The following is a 15,314-nucleotide window of genomic DNA, read 5'->3' as shown; positions in this document are numbered from 1 at the left end:
ACAAAAAAAGTTTTGAAAATTATCTAGATCGAATTGTAAGTCTAAATGGCAGCAAATGTCCTTATACTGCAAGCACAACTTAACATCATCTGCGTACATAAGTACGAGAGAATGACTTATAATTGATGGAAGATCGTTAATAAATAATGTAAAAAGTATGGGACCCAGATGGCTCCCTTGTGGGACACCGGAGGTAACACGGAGAATTTTAAAAATTGAATTTTTAAAAAGGACCCTTTGTGACCTGCCATTCAGATAACTTGAGACCCATCTTAGAAGATCAACTGGAAAACCTATCAAGTCAAGTTTTTGAACAAGAAGTAAGTGATTTACAGAGTCAAATGCTTTACTAAAGTCAGTGTAAATGACGTCTGTTTGAAAACTACTATTGAAGCCCTTTATCACAAATGTAGTGAGCTCTAGAAGGTTTGTGGTTGTTGATCCACGTTTAATAAATCCGTGTTGACACGGAGAAATGATTGATCTACAAAGGTGCTGCAGATGAGGAGTAATGATTTTTTCAAAAAGCTTAGGAAAAGCTGACAACTTAGAAATACCTCTATAGTTACTGGCTTTTAACTGGTTACCTTTTTTGAAAAGACCAATAACAAATGATTCCTTCCAAATATTTAGGAATTGGGAAGTTTCTAGAGATAAGGTAAACAACTTGTGAAGAGGTTTGCACAGGGCCTTAGCGGAATATCTAAGCACGCACCCAGGAATACGCCCGATGGTATTCACCTGGCGAATAAACAGGCTTAATACGAAGTAGATCCTAAAGAAGAGAGCTTTCTGTTAAAGTGGGACAGAATATGAGGTTTGGCTTGGATATGGTGTAAGAATAAGGCTGTGATGAATAATCTAAAGTAGAGTAAGTCGTTTGAAAAAATTGGGCAAATAAATCGGCTTTTGCCTGATCTGTGGTTCCCGTCATGTTTTCGAACGACAGCGAGGAAGGATAAGAATTTTATTTACGCTTGGTGTTAACGAAGTTATAAAACTGTTTTGGGACGGTTTAAGTAACTATTATAACACTGAGCATTAAGCACGGTAAATCTTGACCGAGCACTTAAATATCTAGTAAAAACAGATTGAGAACCGGTATTCTTATATTTCCTAAAAAGTCTGGACTTGACATTTCTTAAGTGTGTCAACTAGCAAAGAGTTGACCAACGTGATTTATTTGAAATTGACGGATAGTACCACGGAACACAGGAATTAAAAAATGAGTTTATTGCAGTGTAAAAAACATTAACTGCATCGGACATATTATTGCATAAGTAAAGATCAGACCAATTAAAGCCAGAAATAAAATTATTTATCCTCAGAAAGTCTGCCTTGCGAAAACAATGTATTCGTTTGGTTGATTTGTTTATTATTGCTAATTTGCAACAGACTTCACAACGGAAAGGTGATTTAAATAATCAGGAAGTTCAGACAACGGCGGATTATATGAGCAAGTTATGCATATAGAGTTACCAGTAAGCGATAACTTAACACAAATAAGTTCAATGGGGTCGAATTCCTCAAAAAATAACTCCTCTGACGGGAGGTTTGAATCAACTCCAATTATTTCTCCACCTCCCCGTCTAGAGGGACGCTCATACCTATATATTGCGTACTTACCTGGAAAAACTTCGGAGCTAAAGATCTCCGGCTTTAACCAGGTTTCTTTAAACACAATAATATGAGATGCAAAGGAAAGCCTATCAGAATACAATTTGCATTCTGATAGGAAAGAAGTTAGTTTTTTGAAATTGGTACACTGGTTTGTCCTCGACTAGGAAGTTTTACTCCCACGGGCCCCTTCTTCTTTATCTTAGCCTCGAACTCTTTTACAACCATATTATCCGGCCAAAAGTCGCCCGAGCATATGGCTTAAAAAAGCTCGTTAGGGACAGTTATCTTGAAAGATGAAATGTCTCTAGCATAAGAAAACTTAAACTTTTCCACCTTTACACTATTACAATCGGCTTTATTATACCCGTTACTCGTAGAGTAAAAGGGTATATTGTATTCGTGCAAAAGTATGTAACAGCTAGAAGGAAGCGTTTCCGACCCTATAAAGTATATATATTCTTGATCAGGGTCACTAGCCGAGTCGATATAGCCATGTCCGTCTGTCTGTCTGTCCGTATGAACGCTGAGATCTCGGAAACTATAAAAGCTAGAAGATTGGCATTTGCATGCAGATTCTAGGAGTTCCTACGCAGCGCAAGTTTGTTTCAAAAGGTGCCACGCCCCCTTTAAAGCCCACAATCGCTTATATACGATTTTAAAAATTTAAATATTTCGGAAAAGTAAAAATGCAGTTTTATTGTGTTTATCAATACCTATCGAAATGTAGAAGAAATTTTTCAAATCGGACCATTCGTTAAAAAGTTATGCGTGATCAAAGTTTCTATCTCCATCTCCCTCGCACTCCCTTTACCTGAGTAACGGGTATCTGATAGTCGGGGCACCCGACTATAGCGTTCTCTCTTGTTTTGTCTTGTATATAAGACAATATATCAGAAGATGTTTGATCAGGGGAAAGCCGAGAAACGAAAATTTGTTTCTTTAGTGGAACCACTGAAAGGGATTTTGGTGGATTTTCTGCAAAACCAACTTGAGCCGCTTGTCCGGATCCACTAATTGTGAAACCACTACGGAAAAATCGGAATTCTTAGAAGTCGCTGGTTGCATGCATTCTGCTACGAATTGTTCTGATGCCAAATCTTTTTTAGCTGCTGATCTTACCAACATTTGAAGAGTACTCTTATAAGAAGCCAAAGGATAAGGGCCGTGGAAGCTGTAACCAAATGGCGCATGGTGCCTCACGCCTCTTCAAAACAAAGACAGAGTATATGTTAGTACCAGGAAAATTTTAGAAAGTACCGTCTGTCTGTCGCCTACTTTTTCCTTGACCTGAGCTAAAGCTTGAGCGTAACAGAATCGGACTGTGCTTTGGCCTCATTCCATTCCCTCTTTACACGCCGTCCCCCACATGCATCTTTGCGGGCCGAGCAATACGATCCCCTTTTAAAATATATAAATTTAAATATGACATAAATGAACATATTCAAACATATTCCAACGCGCCCTGAAGTCAGCCTTATTACAAATTTTGGGCCCATCTCAAGCTTAAAGTGCTGGAACATATGATTTAATCCAAGAAAAAACTGAAAAATAAATTTCTTGGCGAATGTTCGAATATTCCTGAAGTGGGGTGCCGAAATTGAGTGGGTTCAATTTATAAAGCATACATTTAAAACCGAAACAAAAAAACGAATACTTTTTTGAGACGATAGTTTGTAGTCGATGATTTCCAAAAAAACTATTTTTTTTTTTGCTTCACCCTAAACAATAATTAAAATCATCAAAGAACATGTATTTATTCATGGGGTACCTCGCAACGAACACTTTTGTGACTCACTGCATTTATTGTATAATCATTGAAACGATCTGAAAAGTAAAATTGTTTACATTTTAGAATTATGGATTTATTTTTAATTTAATTACTTGAACATTAAAACAGAGATATTTAACAACTTTTTAGGTTGTGGTACCAAAACTGAATTAAACAAGTCAAGCCATACCGTACGGTTATTCGATTCGGTTTTAAAATCTTCTTAATAATATTCTTTACATAATTCAAGCTTAATTCCAATTCTAAATTTCCTAATATATATATATTTTTTATTTTTTAGCGATAAATTTACTAGGTTTTGCCAGTGGAAAAATTTGGAACTAAATTCACAAGTACGTATAATAGGTTTTAGTTCAATATTTTTACACAATAAACATATCTAAAAATTTAAAAGCCTTTTTTGACTGAGTAAACAACATGCTTAAAATTATATATCGCAATATGTCGTTTTTTTAATTTTTTTATTTATACGCATAAATTTCAATATATAATCGTTTCATAAAAAAATCATTCATTGTTTTTATAACTTCGAATCGGCGCAGTTTTCTTTTTTTTTTTTAAGGACTGAAAAAGAATTTTTAAAAATCGGATATATATATCTCGAATTAAATGTGCGTATAAGTTAATCATAGAAATATTTCTACATTTTTTCTGAGAAATATTCCAACATTGTCGACGGCAGCATTGCAACACATTTCGATACAACGGTCAAGAACCCGCTAGTTCAATAACATAAACACACCAAGAACCCCCAAGCCACAGCGCAATACCACAATGCTGATCCTGCAAACCTTGCAGTTTCCGCCGTACCATCAGAACTATGCCACCTCCGCGGTATCTTCCGCGACTTCGACGTCGCTGCCCCAACCCACAGCTTAGATTAGGGTATATTTTAATCAACAAAATCAGTCTCAAATTGAACTCCGAATAAATCAAACGCTCAAAATTTATTTTTGGGTTTTTATTATCCTAGAAATTAACTGGCGCCCGGACAGGGACCAACGCAAGTAAAATCGATTAAGTTTCTTTAGTGCAAATAAATAAAATATTTTTTGTCCGACTCCGTTGGCCCAAACTTAAAAACTTGAAATCCTTTGCAATTAATTTTGGAAGCTGAAGTCGGTAATCGGTCGGTGAAAAACAAATTTACTGATCGATCGGTGGACTACAAGTACTGTCAGGTACGTCCGCAGGACAACCTCTATTTTAGTGTGAATCGCAGGATCCCCAGTAGGAAACAAAAAGGAAGACATCCGGATCACCACGTTAAGTTAAGTGAAATAGTGAATAAGTGAACGCAACAAAACCAAAAGTTAAACCAAAAATAAGAATAATAATTACCCGCCCAACCGACCGAGGGGCGCAGCCGTCCGGCACGATTCGCGATAAGATAGACGCGAGATAGGAAAATAAAGGTAAAGGTCCGGGGAAAAAAGAAACAGTAAGATCAATTTTGTGCCAATGAAGCTAGTATTAATCGTTTTAGGAGCGGCAGAGAGTCAAGATTTGAGATTATAGGAAAAAGTCTATTATAGTCAGAACATAATACTCTGAAAGGCTCATGCAAGGCATAGTTAGATCTACAATGATTTAATATTAGGGGAACATAATTTCTAGTTAATCTACTTGGCACAGAAAAGTTTAGCCGACTTACCAAGTCGGGGCTGTCAATCTCACCACTCCAGACGGGAGACCCATATTACAGAATCGGACGGACTAGCGAAATAAATAAAGCATTAATTAAATAAGGATCATCGAATTCTTTTGACCACCTTTTAATAAATCTAAGCACTCCTCTGGCTTTATTAACCATGGACGAAATGTGATTAGAACATTTTAATTTAGGGTCCAAGAGAACGCCAAGATCGTTTACAAGGGTTATTCTATCCAAAGAGCTGCCAGTTAATGTGTAAGTCGCGTATAACAGATTGACCCGATAAAAAGTCAACAGCTTGCACTTGGAACCGTTTAAATTTAGTAAATTATCTCGGTACCAGTTTTGAAAATTATCTAGATCGAATTGTAAGTCTAAATGGCAGGAAATGTCCTTATACTGCAAGCACAACTTAACATCATCTGCGTACATAAGTACGAGAGAATGACTTATAATTGATGGAAGATCGTTAATAAATAATGTAAAAAGTATCGGACCCAGATGGCTCCCTTGTGGGACACCGGAGGTAACACGGAGAATTTTAAAAATTGAATTTTTAAAAAGGACCCTTTGTGACCTGCCATTCAGATAACTTGAGATCCATCTTAGAAGATCAACTGGAAACCTATCAAGTCAAGTTTTTGAACAAGAAGTAAGTGATTTACAGAGTCAAATGCTTTACTAAAGTCAGTGTAAATGACGTCTGTTTGAAAACTACTATTGAAAACTTAGAAATACCTTTATAGTTACTGGCTTTTAACTGGTTACCTTTTTTGAAAAGACCAATAACAAATGATTCCTTCCAAATATTTGGGAATTGGGAAGTTTCTAGAAATAAGGTAAACAACTTGTGAAGAGGTTTGCACAGGCCCTTAGCGGAATACCTAAGCACGCACCCAGGAATACGCCCGATGGTATTCGCCTGGCGAATAAACAGGCTTAATACGAAGAAGATCCAAAAGAAGAGAGCTTTCTGTTAAAGTGGGACAGAATATGAGGTTTGACTTGGACATGGTGTAAGAATAAGGCTGTGATGAATAATCTAAAGTAGAGTAAGTCCTTTGAAAAAATTGGGCAAATAAATCGGCTTTTGCCTGATCTGTGGTTGCCGTCATGTTTTCGAACGATAGCGAGGAAGGAAAAGAATTAGATTTACGCTTGGTGTTAACAAAATTATAGAACTGTTTCGGGTCCTGAGAGAACTGGACCTAACAACGGTTTAAGTAACTATTATAACAATGAGCATTAGGCACGGTAAATCTTGACCGAGCACTTAAATATCTAGTAAAAACAGATTGAGAACCGGTATTTTTATATTTCCTAAAAAGTCTGGACTTTACATTTCTTAAGTGTGTCAACTCTTTGCTAAACCAAGGTCATTTATTCGAAGTTGACGGATGGTACCACGGAACACAGGATTTAAAAAATGAGTTTATTGCAGTGTAAAAAACATTAACTGCATCGGACATATTATTGCATAAGTAAAGATCAGACCAATTAAAGCCAGAAATAAAATTATTTAGCCTCAGAAAGTCTGCCTTGCGAAAACAATGTATTCGTTTGGATTTTTCTGATTTTTCTTCTATAAATCTACCCGTATCAAATGAAAATTCGATTGTTGGGTGATATGGATCTTCAGGTTGCGTGAGTGGTGCTACTCTGGACAGAAACACACCTTCAGGATTTGATACAAAACACAAATCAAGTAGGCGTCCTAATGAATTTCGAACATGGTTTACTTGAGATAGATTATGTCAAGCAGGCCGTCAATAAAATCATGCTGTGCTATAGGTAGTAAGACATTCGATCTATCCTCAGTGGACCAAGTAACTCCAGGTATATTAAAATCACCTAGAACTACCAACTGATCCCTATTGGAAAGCTTATTTGCAACGGACTTTATAACGGATAGGTGATTTAAATAATCAGGAAGTTCAGACAACGGCGGAATATATGAGCAAGTTATGTATATAAAGTTACCAGGAAGCGATAACTTTACACAAATAAGTTCAATGGTATTGAATTCATCAAAAAATAACTCCTCAGACGGGAGGTTTGAATCAACTCCAAGTAAGACTCCACCTCCCCGTCTAGAGGGACGGTCATACCTATATATTGTGTACCTACCTGGAAAAACTTCGGAGCTAAAGATCTCCGGCTGTAACCAGGTTTCTGTTAACACAATAATATGAGATGCAAAGGAAAGGCTATCGGAATACAATTTAGTGAGTTTGCTACGCAAACCTCTTGCATTCTGATAGGAAAGAAGGAGGTTAGAAGTTAGTTTTTGAAATTGGTACACTGGTTTGGCCTCGACTAGGAAGTTTTACTCCCACGGGCCCCTTCTTCTTTATCTTAGCCTCGAACTCTTTTACAACCATATTATCCGGCCAAAAGTCGCCCGAGCATATGGCTTCAAAAAGATCGTTAGGGACAGTTATCTTGAAAGATGAAATGTCTCTAGCATAAGAAAACTTAAACTTTTCCACCTTTACACTATTACAATCGGCTTTATTATACCCGTTACTCGTAGAGTAAAAGGGTATATTGTATTCGTGCAAAAGTATGTAACAGCTAGAAGGAAGCGTTTCCGACCCTATAAAGTATATATATTCTTGATCAGGGTCACTAGCCGAGTCGATATAGCCATGTCCGTCTGTCTGTCTGTCCGTATGAACGCTGAGATCTCGGAAACTATAAAAGCTAGAAGATTGGCATTTTGCATGCAGATTCTAGGAGTTCCTACGCAGCGCAAGTTTGTTTCAAAAAGGTGCCACGCCCCCTTTAAAGCCCACAATCGCTTATATACGATTTTAAAAATTTAAATATTTCGGAAAAGTAAAAATGCAGTTTTATTGTGTTTATCAATACCTATCGAAATGTAGAAGAAATTTTTCAAATCGGACCATTCGTTAAAAAGTTATGCGTGATCAAAGTTTCTATCTCCATCTCCCTCGCACTCCCTTTACCTGAGTAACGGGTATCTGATAGTCGGGGCACCCGACTATAGCGTTCTCTCTTGTTTTGTCTTGTATATAAGACAATATATCAGAAGATGTTTGATCAGGGGAAAGCCGAGAAACGAAAATTTGTTTCTTTAGTGGAACCACTGAAAGGGATTTTGGTGGAGCAGACATTGTTTCTGCAAAACCAACTTGAGCCGGTTGTCCGGACTCAGTAGTCCCTTGTGGTGGTGATGCTACATTCTGAGAGATAGGTGGATCCACTAATTGTGAAACCACTACGGACAAATCGGAATTCTTAGAAGTCCCTGGTTGCATGCATTCTGTAACGGATTGTTCGGATACCGAATCTTTTTTAGCTGTGATCTTAGCAACATTTGAGGGTTTGCTGAAATCAGCTGCTGATCCGCCGGAATGCTCTGTTGTTCTTTTGATTTCGGTTGCGGGGTGTTCCCCTTTTGCTCCTTACCACCAGCGGCCTTTTTGCGCTTAGGGGACTCTTCTAATAGCTTACGACTATTAAACTGGGAATCTAGCGCAGAGAGGAGATCATCAGCTCGGCAAAAACTATCTCTAGCAACTCATCTCGTTCTCGACACAAGCATCACAAAAAAACTCCAAATTGGGCCCCTTTGAAAGGTCATCACTTGTCCGGCCAGTAAAACCGGCGCACTTGGTGTGCACCATATTTTCACACAGCCAGCAAGTCATATTAGACTGGTCAGCCCTGATTACGAGGCTGCATTTTTTGCATTTGTATTATTCATTTTATTTATTGGGACCACTGTACCAAGAAAGCGAATTGAAATTTATAAGCGAGCAGTTATAAGTACCGCAAGAGCGCAGAAACTGCACGCTTAGAACTTTCAAAGCAAAGAGAGCGGGAGCGTAAATAAGTTAAAGTGCATGCACAAAAGAGAAACGGCGGGGATATAAGAAAAGAAAACACAGATAAGAATTAATAAAAACTAAAACAATTAAACGGAGTTTAAATTTATTTTTAAATAACCGGAAGAAAATTAAAATTGTTTTGATAAAACCCACCGATGGGAATAAACGAAAACAAAATACAAAATTCGAAGCGCAGAAAAAAAAAACACGACCGTTCACTTTGAAAGTCAAATCTGATATTGTAACGAACTGATTTGTTGTTGTCTGCTCGCTACGCATGTCGTGCGGCTAGCTCAGAAGATGTGTGTTGTTCGTCCCACCAAATTTATATAAAAGTGCCCGCACGACTGTCTTATGAGAACGCACAGAATGTCAGGATGTATGTTCGATGATCTTTATTTTCCAAATTAGCCCTCGGCCCGGAACTAATTGGTGAAAAAATTAGTGCCTTAATGCCTTCTCCGTTGAGTTGTAGTTGTTCCACCGTCGCTCTGCGTCGCCTCGTTGCTCGTTGCTCCGGAACGCCTCCGTTGTCTTTGGCTTCGGGGCCGTGAGGGCTTAGGGATGCGTTACCGTCCCCAGACTAGGGTGAATAGGCACTGGGCTTTTTAAAGCATACGCCTTTCGCAGCCACAGCCTCCTGTTCCTGGATCTGTCCCGGCCGGTCACACCAGACGCCAACACAGTTTCTACCTGACGGTTCAGGCATACGCCGGAAGGCCGCCAATGCAGTCCCTGTGGCAGGAGGCTAGGTTCACTACGAACGCGTCCGCCTTGGCCTCTTAGCCGTAGACTGGATACGTTTGAGTATGGCTTGGTTGCCGCTGTGCCTGCGATGACTGCTCGTCGTTTCTTGTGTCCTCGATGTCCTTGCTCTGCTCACGGCGCGAATCCTGGCTCCGTTGTCTGCGTGCCCTTGTGAGACTAAATGCAGCGGGTCTTCGGCTCTCGGGATTTGGTCAGCTGCCTTTCTAGTCCCGAACGTCTTGAAGTAGCGATCTTGCTCCTTGTTGACTCGGCGCGGCTCTGCTTCCTCTTGATGCTGACTTGGCTTGTGTTGTTCACTGATTTGCTGCTTGTCTACTGATCTCGTTGGATTGACTCCTTGTGATAGACTGATCCAGCTTCCTGCGCTCGGCCTGCTTATATAGGCCGGCGTATGCCGTTAATTCTTGGCTTCTCCTTTTTGACTTTGCGCACGGCACTATACTAGGGTCCAAAGTCCGCCGCCTTCTACCGTTACTCCTTCTCTCCAAACTCTATCTCTTCGTTCTCTTCAAACTCTCACCAGCTGCATTCTCCAAACTCTCTCCAGCTGTATTCTCCAAACTCTTTCCAGCTGTATTCTACAAACTCTCTTCTCCCACAGTGCCGTTACTACGCGCATTCACAGTGTATCCAGCAACTGAAAGGCTTTGGTATTCTAGATCTTCGCTTTTATTTGTGCGGAGCTATTTAACTCCTCACAATTGGCTTATAAACTCCCGCTCCCTCCTCAGTCTGCACTACAAGGTCCTTCTCTACACCTCCGTTTTGAAACCAATCTTGACTTATGGCTCCCAGTTGTGGGGGAGCGCCAGCAACAGCAACGTAGAAATCGTGCAGATCGGAGTGGTAATATTCAGAGAGACTTAAATCAAAGACCAATATAAACTCTAAGATGCGTAACGCCCATACATTGGTTTTGCAATATGCAGCTCGTTTTTTGGTGGCGACGAAAATTCCGCTCTCTCCGCTCGCACAAAGTTGAGAGCGTAAAAATCAAAAAATATAATTGCACGAATAAGGAAGTGCGTATGTGTACGTATTTGTTTGATAAGACGATTTTCGTCCAAAAATCATTTCTGGACTAAGAAACTAATTGTGTGACAAAAGAACTTCTATGATTGAACAGGATTATTATTTAAATTGCATTTATGTATATATGACAAATAAACTTGATGTAAAACTTTTTTAACTACCTTAAAAATTAATATCTGCATATTTAATTCATAGTTTCGTTTTACATATTTAAATGAAAGCTAAAAACATAACTTTTAATACAAAACATATAAAACTGCTTGATTAAATTTAAAAATATTTCAATAAAGTTTAATATATTTGAATATACTATGATTGTTAAACAAAAACAAAGCGAAGTTTATTTAAATTGAATATATTTAAAGGATATTTAATTAAATATATTTCGCTTTATTTTTATCCATGGCTGTTTTTTATTAACTTTAAAATTTAAATATTGAATTTAATTTTTATTCAAATATATTAAACTTTGATTTAATAATTTATGGAAATATTAAATTCAAATATTTTAAACTTTGATTTCCTGACTTAAAATATTTAAAATTATATACCTGCATTTAAATATATTCATATTTAATCAAGCAGTTTTATATGTTTTGTGTTAAAGGGTATGTTTTTATATGTCATTTATGTATATAAAACGAAACATTTAATTTGATATGCAGATTTTAATTTTTATTTATCCATCTTTTTTTTGTAAACCTAAAAAATTTTAAAGCTAATATTATTATTATTTTATAAAAAGTTATACTATTTCTAACAACACGAATTGAATGCTTAATTAAAAACTATTTATATTGAATATTACGTACATACATATTTTTTTCACCCAAAAGCGCGCGTTTTACAAATCAAATTAAGGGGGTATATACCTTTTTCATTTTCCAAAAATCGAAATTTTTTTTTTGCTTTATCTTAAAGAACAACTTCTTGAGAATATTTCCCAAAATTTTCATTGAGATTTGAGCAGTAGAAAAAAAGTTACAGCGCTCCTAGCCGCGCGCCTCGTCCCCGCCCAGACCCAAACTTGAAACTTTAACGCGAATATATCGAAATGGTTTTTTTTTGAAAAATTACTTGCGGTGAATATGGATTGGCGAAAAACTACTGAACCGATTTTCTTCAAATTTTTTTTTAAATGTTCGTAATGAATTTTATTAGTACTTGAACGATCGTTTTTTCATGTAAGAATTTTTTTTGTAAGCATTTTTGCGTCCAAAAACGTCATTGTTTGCATTTAACTTTCCCGTATGCACAAAAAAAAAAAATTTTAAAAACGTTCGTTCAAGAACAGGATACTACTTTAAACTAATGAAATATTTTTATTTTTTCGGTATCAGTTGACCCATTCGTCCTGGGGAAATATCACCGCAAGGCTCTTAAAAAAAGGCGTTTAAGGGAAACAGCCACACCTTAAAAACTATTAAATATTTTTGCAAAAATGTTTGCATAAACATTGTCAACAATCTAAGCTTTCAGAAAATATAATCATTCATTTAATAGAAACAATAGTTACATTCATAAAAAAATCCAAACTTTCCTATTTTTTTCGACAAAAAAAGGTATATACCCCCTTAAAAGGCACAAAATCATTAAACCAAATTTTATTTTCATAAGAAATACTAAAAATGGGTAATTTTTATATTAACTATTTTAATTAGGTAGTATAATTAATATATTAACTATTTTAATTATTAAATAGTATATTCCATATATTGACTACTTAAATTATTTAATTAATTTAATAGAATATTTAACATATTAACTATTTTAATTATTTAGTATATTTAATAAAAAAAATAGTTTATATACAAATACATATATAAATATTTATTACTTGTTTTTACAGGGTAGGTTTAATTTTCAAAATTTATCTTCCTTAGGAGTATATTTAAATAAAATACAAGTACATTTTATGTAAGTTATCCATTTTTAGAATTTCGTATATAAAATAAAATTAGCTTTAATAATTTTGTGCCTTTTAAATTTGATTTGAAAAGCGGGCGCCTATGTTTAGAAAGAAAAGCGCGCAAACCTTCTTTGTTTCCCCTTTGGGTTTCTCTTTTTTCTAAATAATTAAAATAGTTACTTTACAATTATTTATATAAATTTAATTTATATTATGATAATAATTTTATATAATAATATTATAATACGTATAATATAAAAATACCACATAATTTTTAATCCATATATTTAAAATACAATAAATATAAAAGTATTCATCTTGTTCAATCGCAAAATTTCTGAGGCCCCTAAAAATCGTTCACACGTCGCATGCTGAATACCCTAATGATAATTATTCCAATGTGAAGTCATGTATGAAATAAATTATGTTTATACTTAGATATATTTAATCATTACTAAAAAATATTATACATTCGAATAATTAGTAAACAAAGTAAATATAAAATAAGTATTTTTAATAATGTTATAATTTTAAAATAAAGAGTATATTTCGACAGCGCGCTGCAGCGAATTTCTTCGCTTGTGAATACATGTGCACACATACATTCGTCGGCTGTCGCAGTATGCGTGCAAAAAAACGGCTGGCTTTAGAGCGCTCTCTCGCTGGCTTTAGAGCGCTCTCTCGCTGGCTTTAGAGCGCTATCTCGCTGGCTTTAGAGCGCTCTCTCCCTGGCTTTAGAGCGTTCTCTCGCTGGCGTTAGAGCGTTCTCTCGCTGGCTTTTGGGCAGAGAGCAAAAAGCCAGTTGAAAAGCCAGCACAAAAAATTCGTGTGCAAAAAAATCGTATGGCGTTACGCATCTTAGAGTTTATATTGGTCTTTGCTTAAATATACTCACCGCCCGAGATGTAATAACGCAACAAATGGAAAATTACTACACAAAGCTGTCAACCCACCCAAACCACCTCGCTAGACCATTAACGATGGTATGTAGCCGTTTCCGCCTTCGTCGTAACGACCGTCCCATCCAGCAACAATTATTAGGACCGTCCAACATAAATACAGTTTAACAAACTGTTAGAATAGTGGAGTACTTTAAGATTTTATCACATTTTGTTAGTCTCGTAAGAGAAGATTCAAAATAAAAAAACAAAGTCTCAAAAAAAAAAATTTGTTTTAGTACCAAATTTAATCTTTACGACACGGTTATGGAATTCCTCACTCACCTCTAAATAAACTAAGATTCTCCTTTTTGCAGATTACCCACATATTGACTTCTTTGATTCCTTGCTTAAAGTGATTCCAAGTGATTCAGAGTCCGCCCTTTTGGTCTTAAGTATAAGTCATATAAGCAACACGAAAATAACAGATCCCACATTGATACTTGAAATATTATATTGAAATTTGTTAAAAATATAAACTTGAAGCTTAGTGTAAGTTAGTTTAGGGCGAAGGCGGGAGCACAATAAAGTTTTCTCTCGCTCTCCGCGAAGTCGCCCCGTCTTCGCCAACCTTCGTTAAGCTAGGCTCTAAGTACTTTGTCGAAATATATATAAGCATTCGTTGAAATTGATTTGAGCCGTCGACACGACACCTTTTCTTTTCGTTTTCGTTTTTTTTCGCTATAATAATTTTAGCCACCGCCAAGTTTTTTCGGTTGTTAATAATTAGAAAACTCTCTAATTTTCCATGGCGCCCCCGGGTGGACGTTAAAATTATTAATTTATTTTGGCAACTAGTGACAGTGACACATAAACCAAAAATATAAAGTGCAAGTGCAAGTGCAGGTCAAAGCACTCAATTACATAGTGTTTTATTGTTGCCCGCGGCGTGTCGGTGTGGACAGAAAATACACAGCAGCTCCTGCTTAAAGTATCGTGCCGGTCGCGAAATACCCTGTTCGCCACAGAAGAACTGCTGCCAGAGGGATGTCCTACGATTGTACAATGTGCAAAAGGAAAGTGGCAGCTGGATTGAAAGACCCTAACGCAGAACCTGAGGTATTTGTGCAAAAATTAAAAGCTTGAGTTATAAGAAAAACAATTTAATTGTTTATTGTCTTGTGCTGAAAAATTGCACCTCGCTTTCAATTCTTGGCACAGACGTATCGATATAGTGGAGCTAGTTGTGCATGCACTTATTTATAATAAATAAAAATAAAAAATTATATTAAAATTTATTATATACACATACATATACACATACACATTATAACCTCTTTGAACCTCCGTTGGACGCAACATTTAATTGTGTTATATTATTGCAATCACTGTCGCCCCCAATTTATTTATTGAAACTCGAAAATGAATAGTTGGTAAAATCATCCCAGCCGCTATACATAACCAATACATAAGCCCTCATATACAAGCAGCTGCAGCGGTTAACCTTTTCGTTTTCCTTTTTCGCTTCGCTTGTCTGCCGTTAGCAACGTTGTAATTGTTGTTGGACTTTTGGTTTGGCGCGCTGAAGATCAAAGTGACGCGCTACCCTGCATTCGGACGGGTATACTGATTTTTGCCGTCATTTGCAACCACTGTTAATTTTGATACCTCGTGGCTCGATATTCAATTTAATATTTTTTTCGTCGTTTTCGTTGTGGATAATTATTAAAATATTTTTTTCGAACAAATTTAATAATTAAATTAAATTGTTATTTACTCTTAGTATTTTGTTTCGAAAATTTATTTAACA

At 36.4% G+C, this 15,314-nt stretch overlaps 1 protein-coding gene across 1 annotated transcript in view; it reads left to right on the top strand.

The window, feature by feature from the left end:
- Positions 1–15,314, top strand: part of LOC108039093 (G protein-coupled receptor kinase 1) — a 269,899-nt gene that overhangs the window by 62,541 nt on the left and 192,044 nt on the right. Inside the window, exon 7 of the mRNA XM_044459230.1 lies at positions 3,690–3,741. Within this exon, the coding sequence (XP_044315165.1) occupies positions 3,690–3,741 (52 nt within the window). The remainder of the gene's footprint in view (positions 1–3,689; positions 3,742–15,314) is intronic.

Source organism: Drosophila rhopaloa, unplaced genomic scaffold, assembly GCF_018152115.1.
Source record: "Drosophila rhopaloa isolate 14029-0021.01 unplaced genomic scaffold, ASM1815211v1 contig_180, whole genome shotgun sequence".
Classification (NCBI taxonomy): domain Eukaryota; kingdom Metazoa; phylum Arthropoda; class Insecta; order Diptera; family Drosophilidae; genus Drosophila; species Drosophila rhopaloa.
This window is presented reverse-complemented; position numbering and strand designations above follow the sequence as displayed.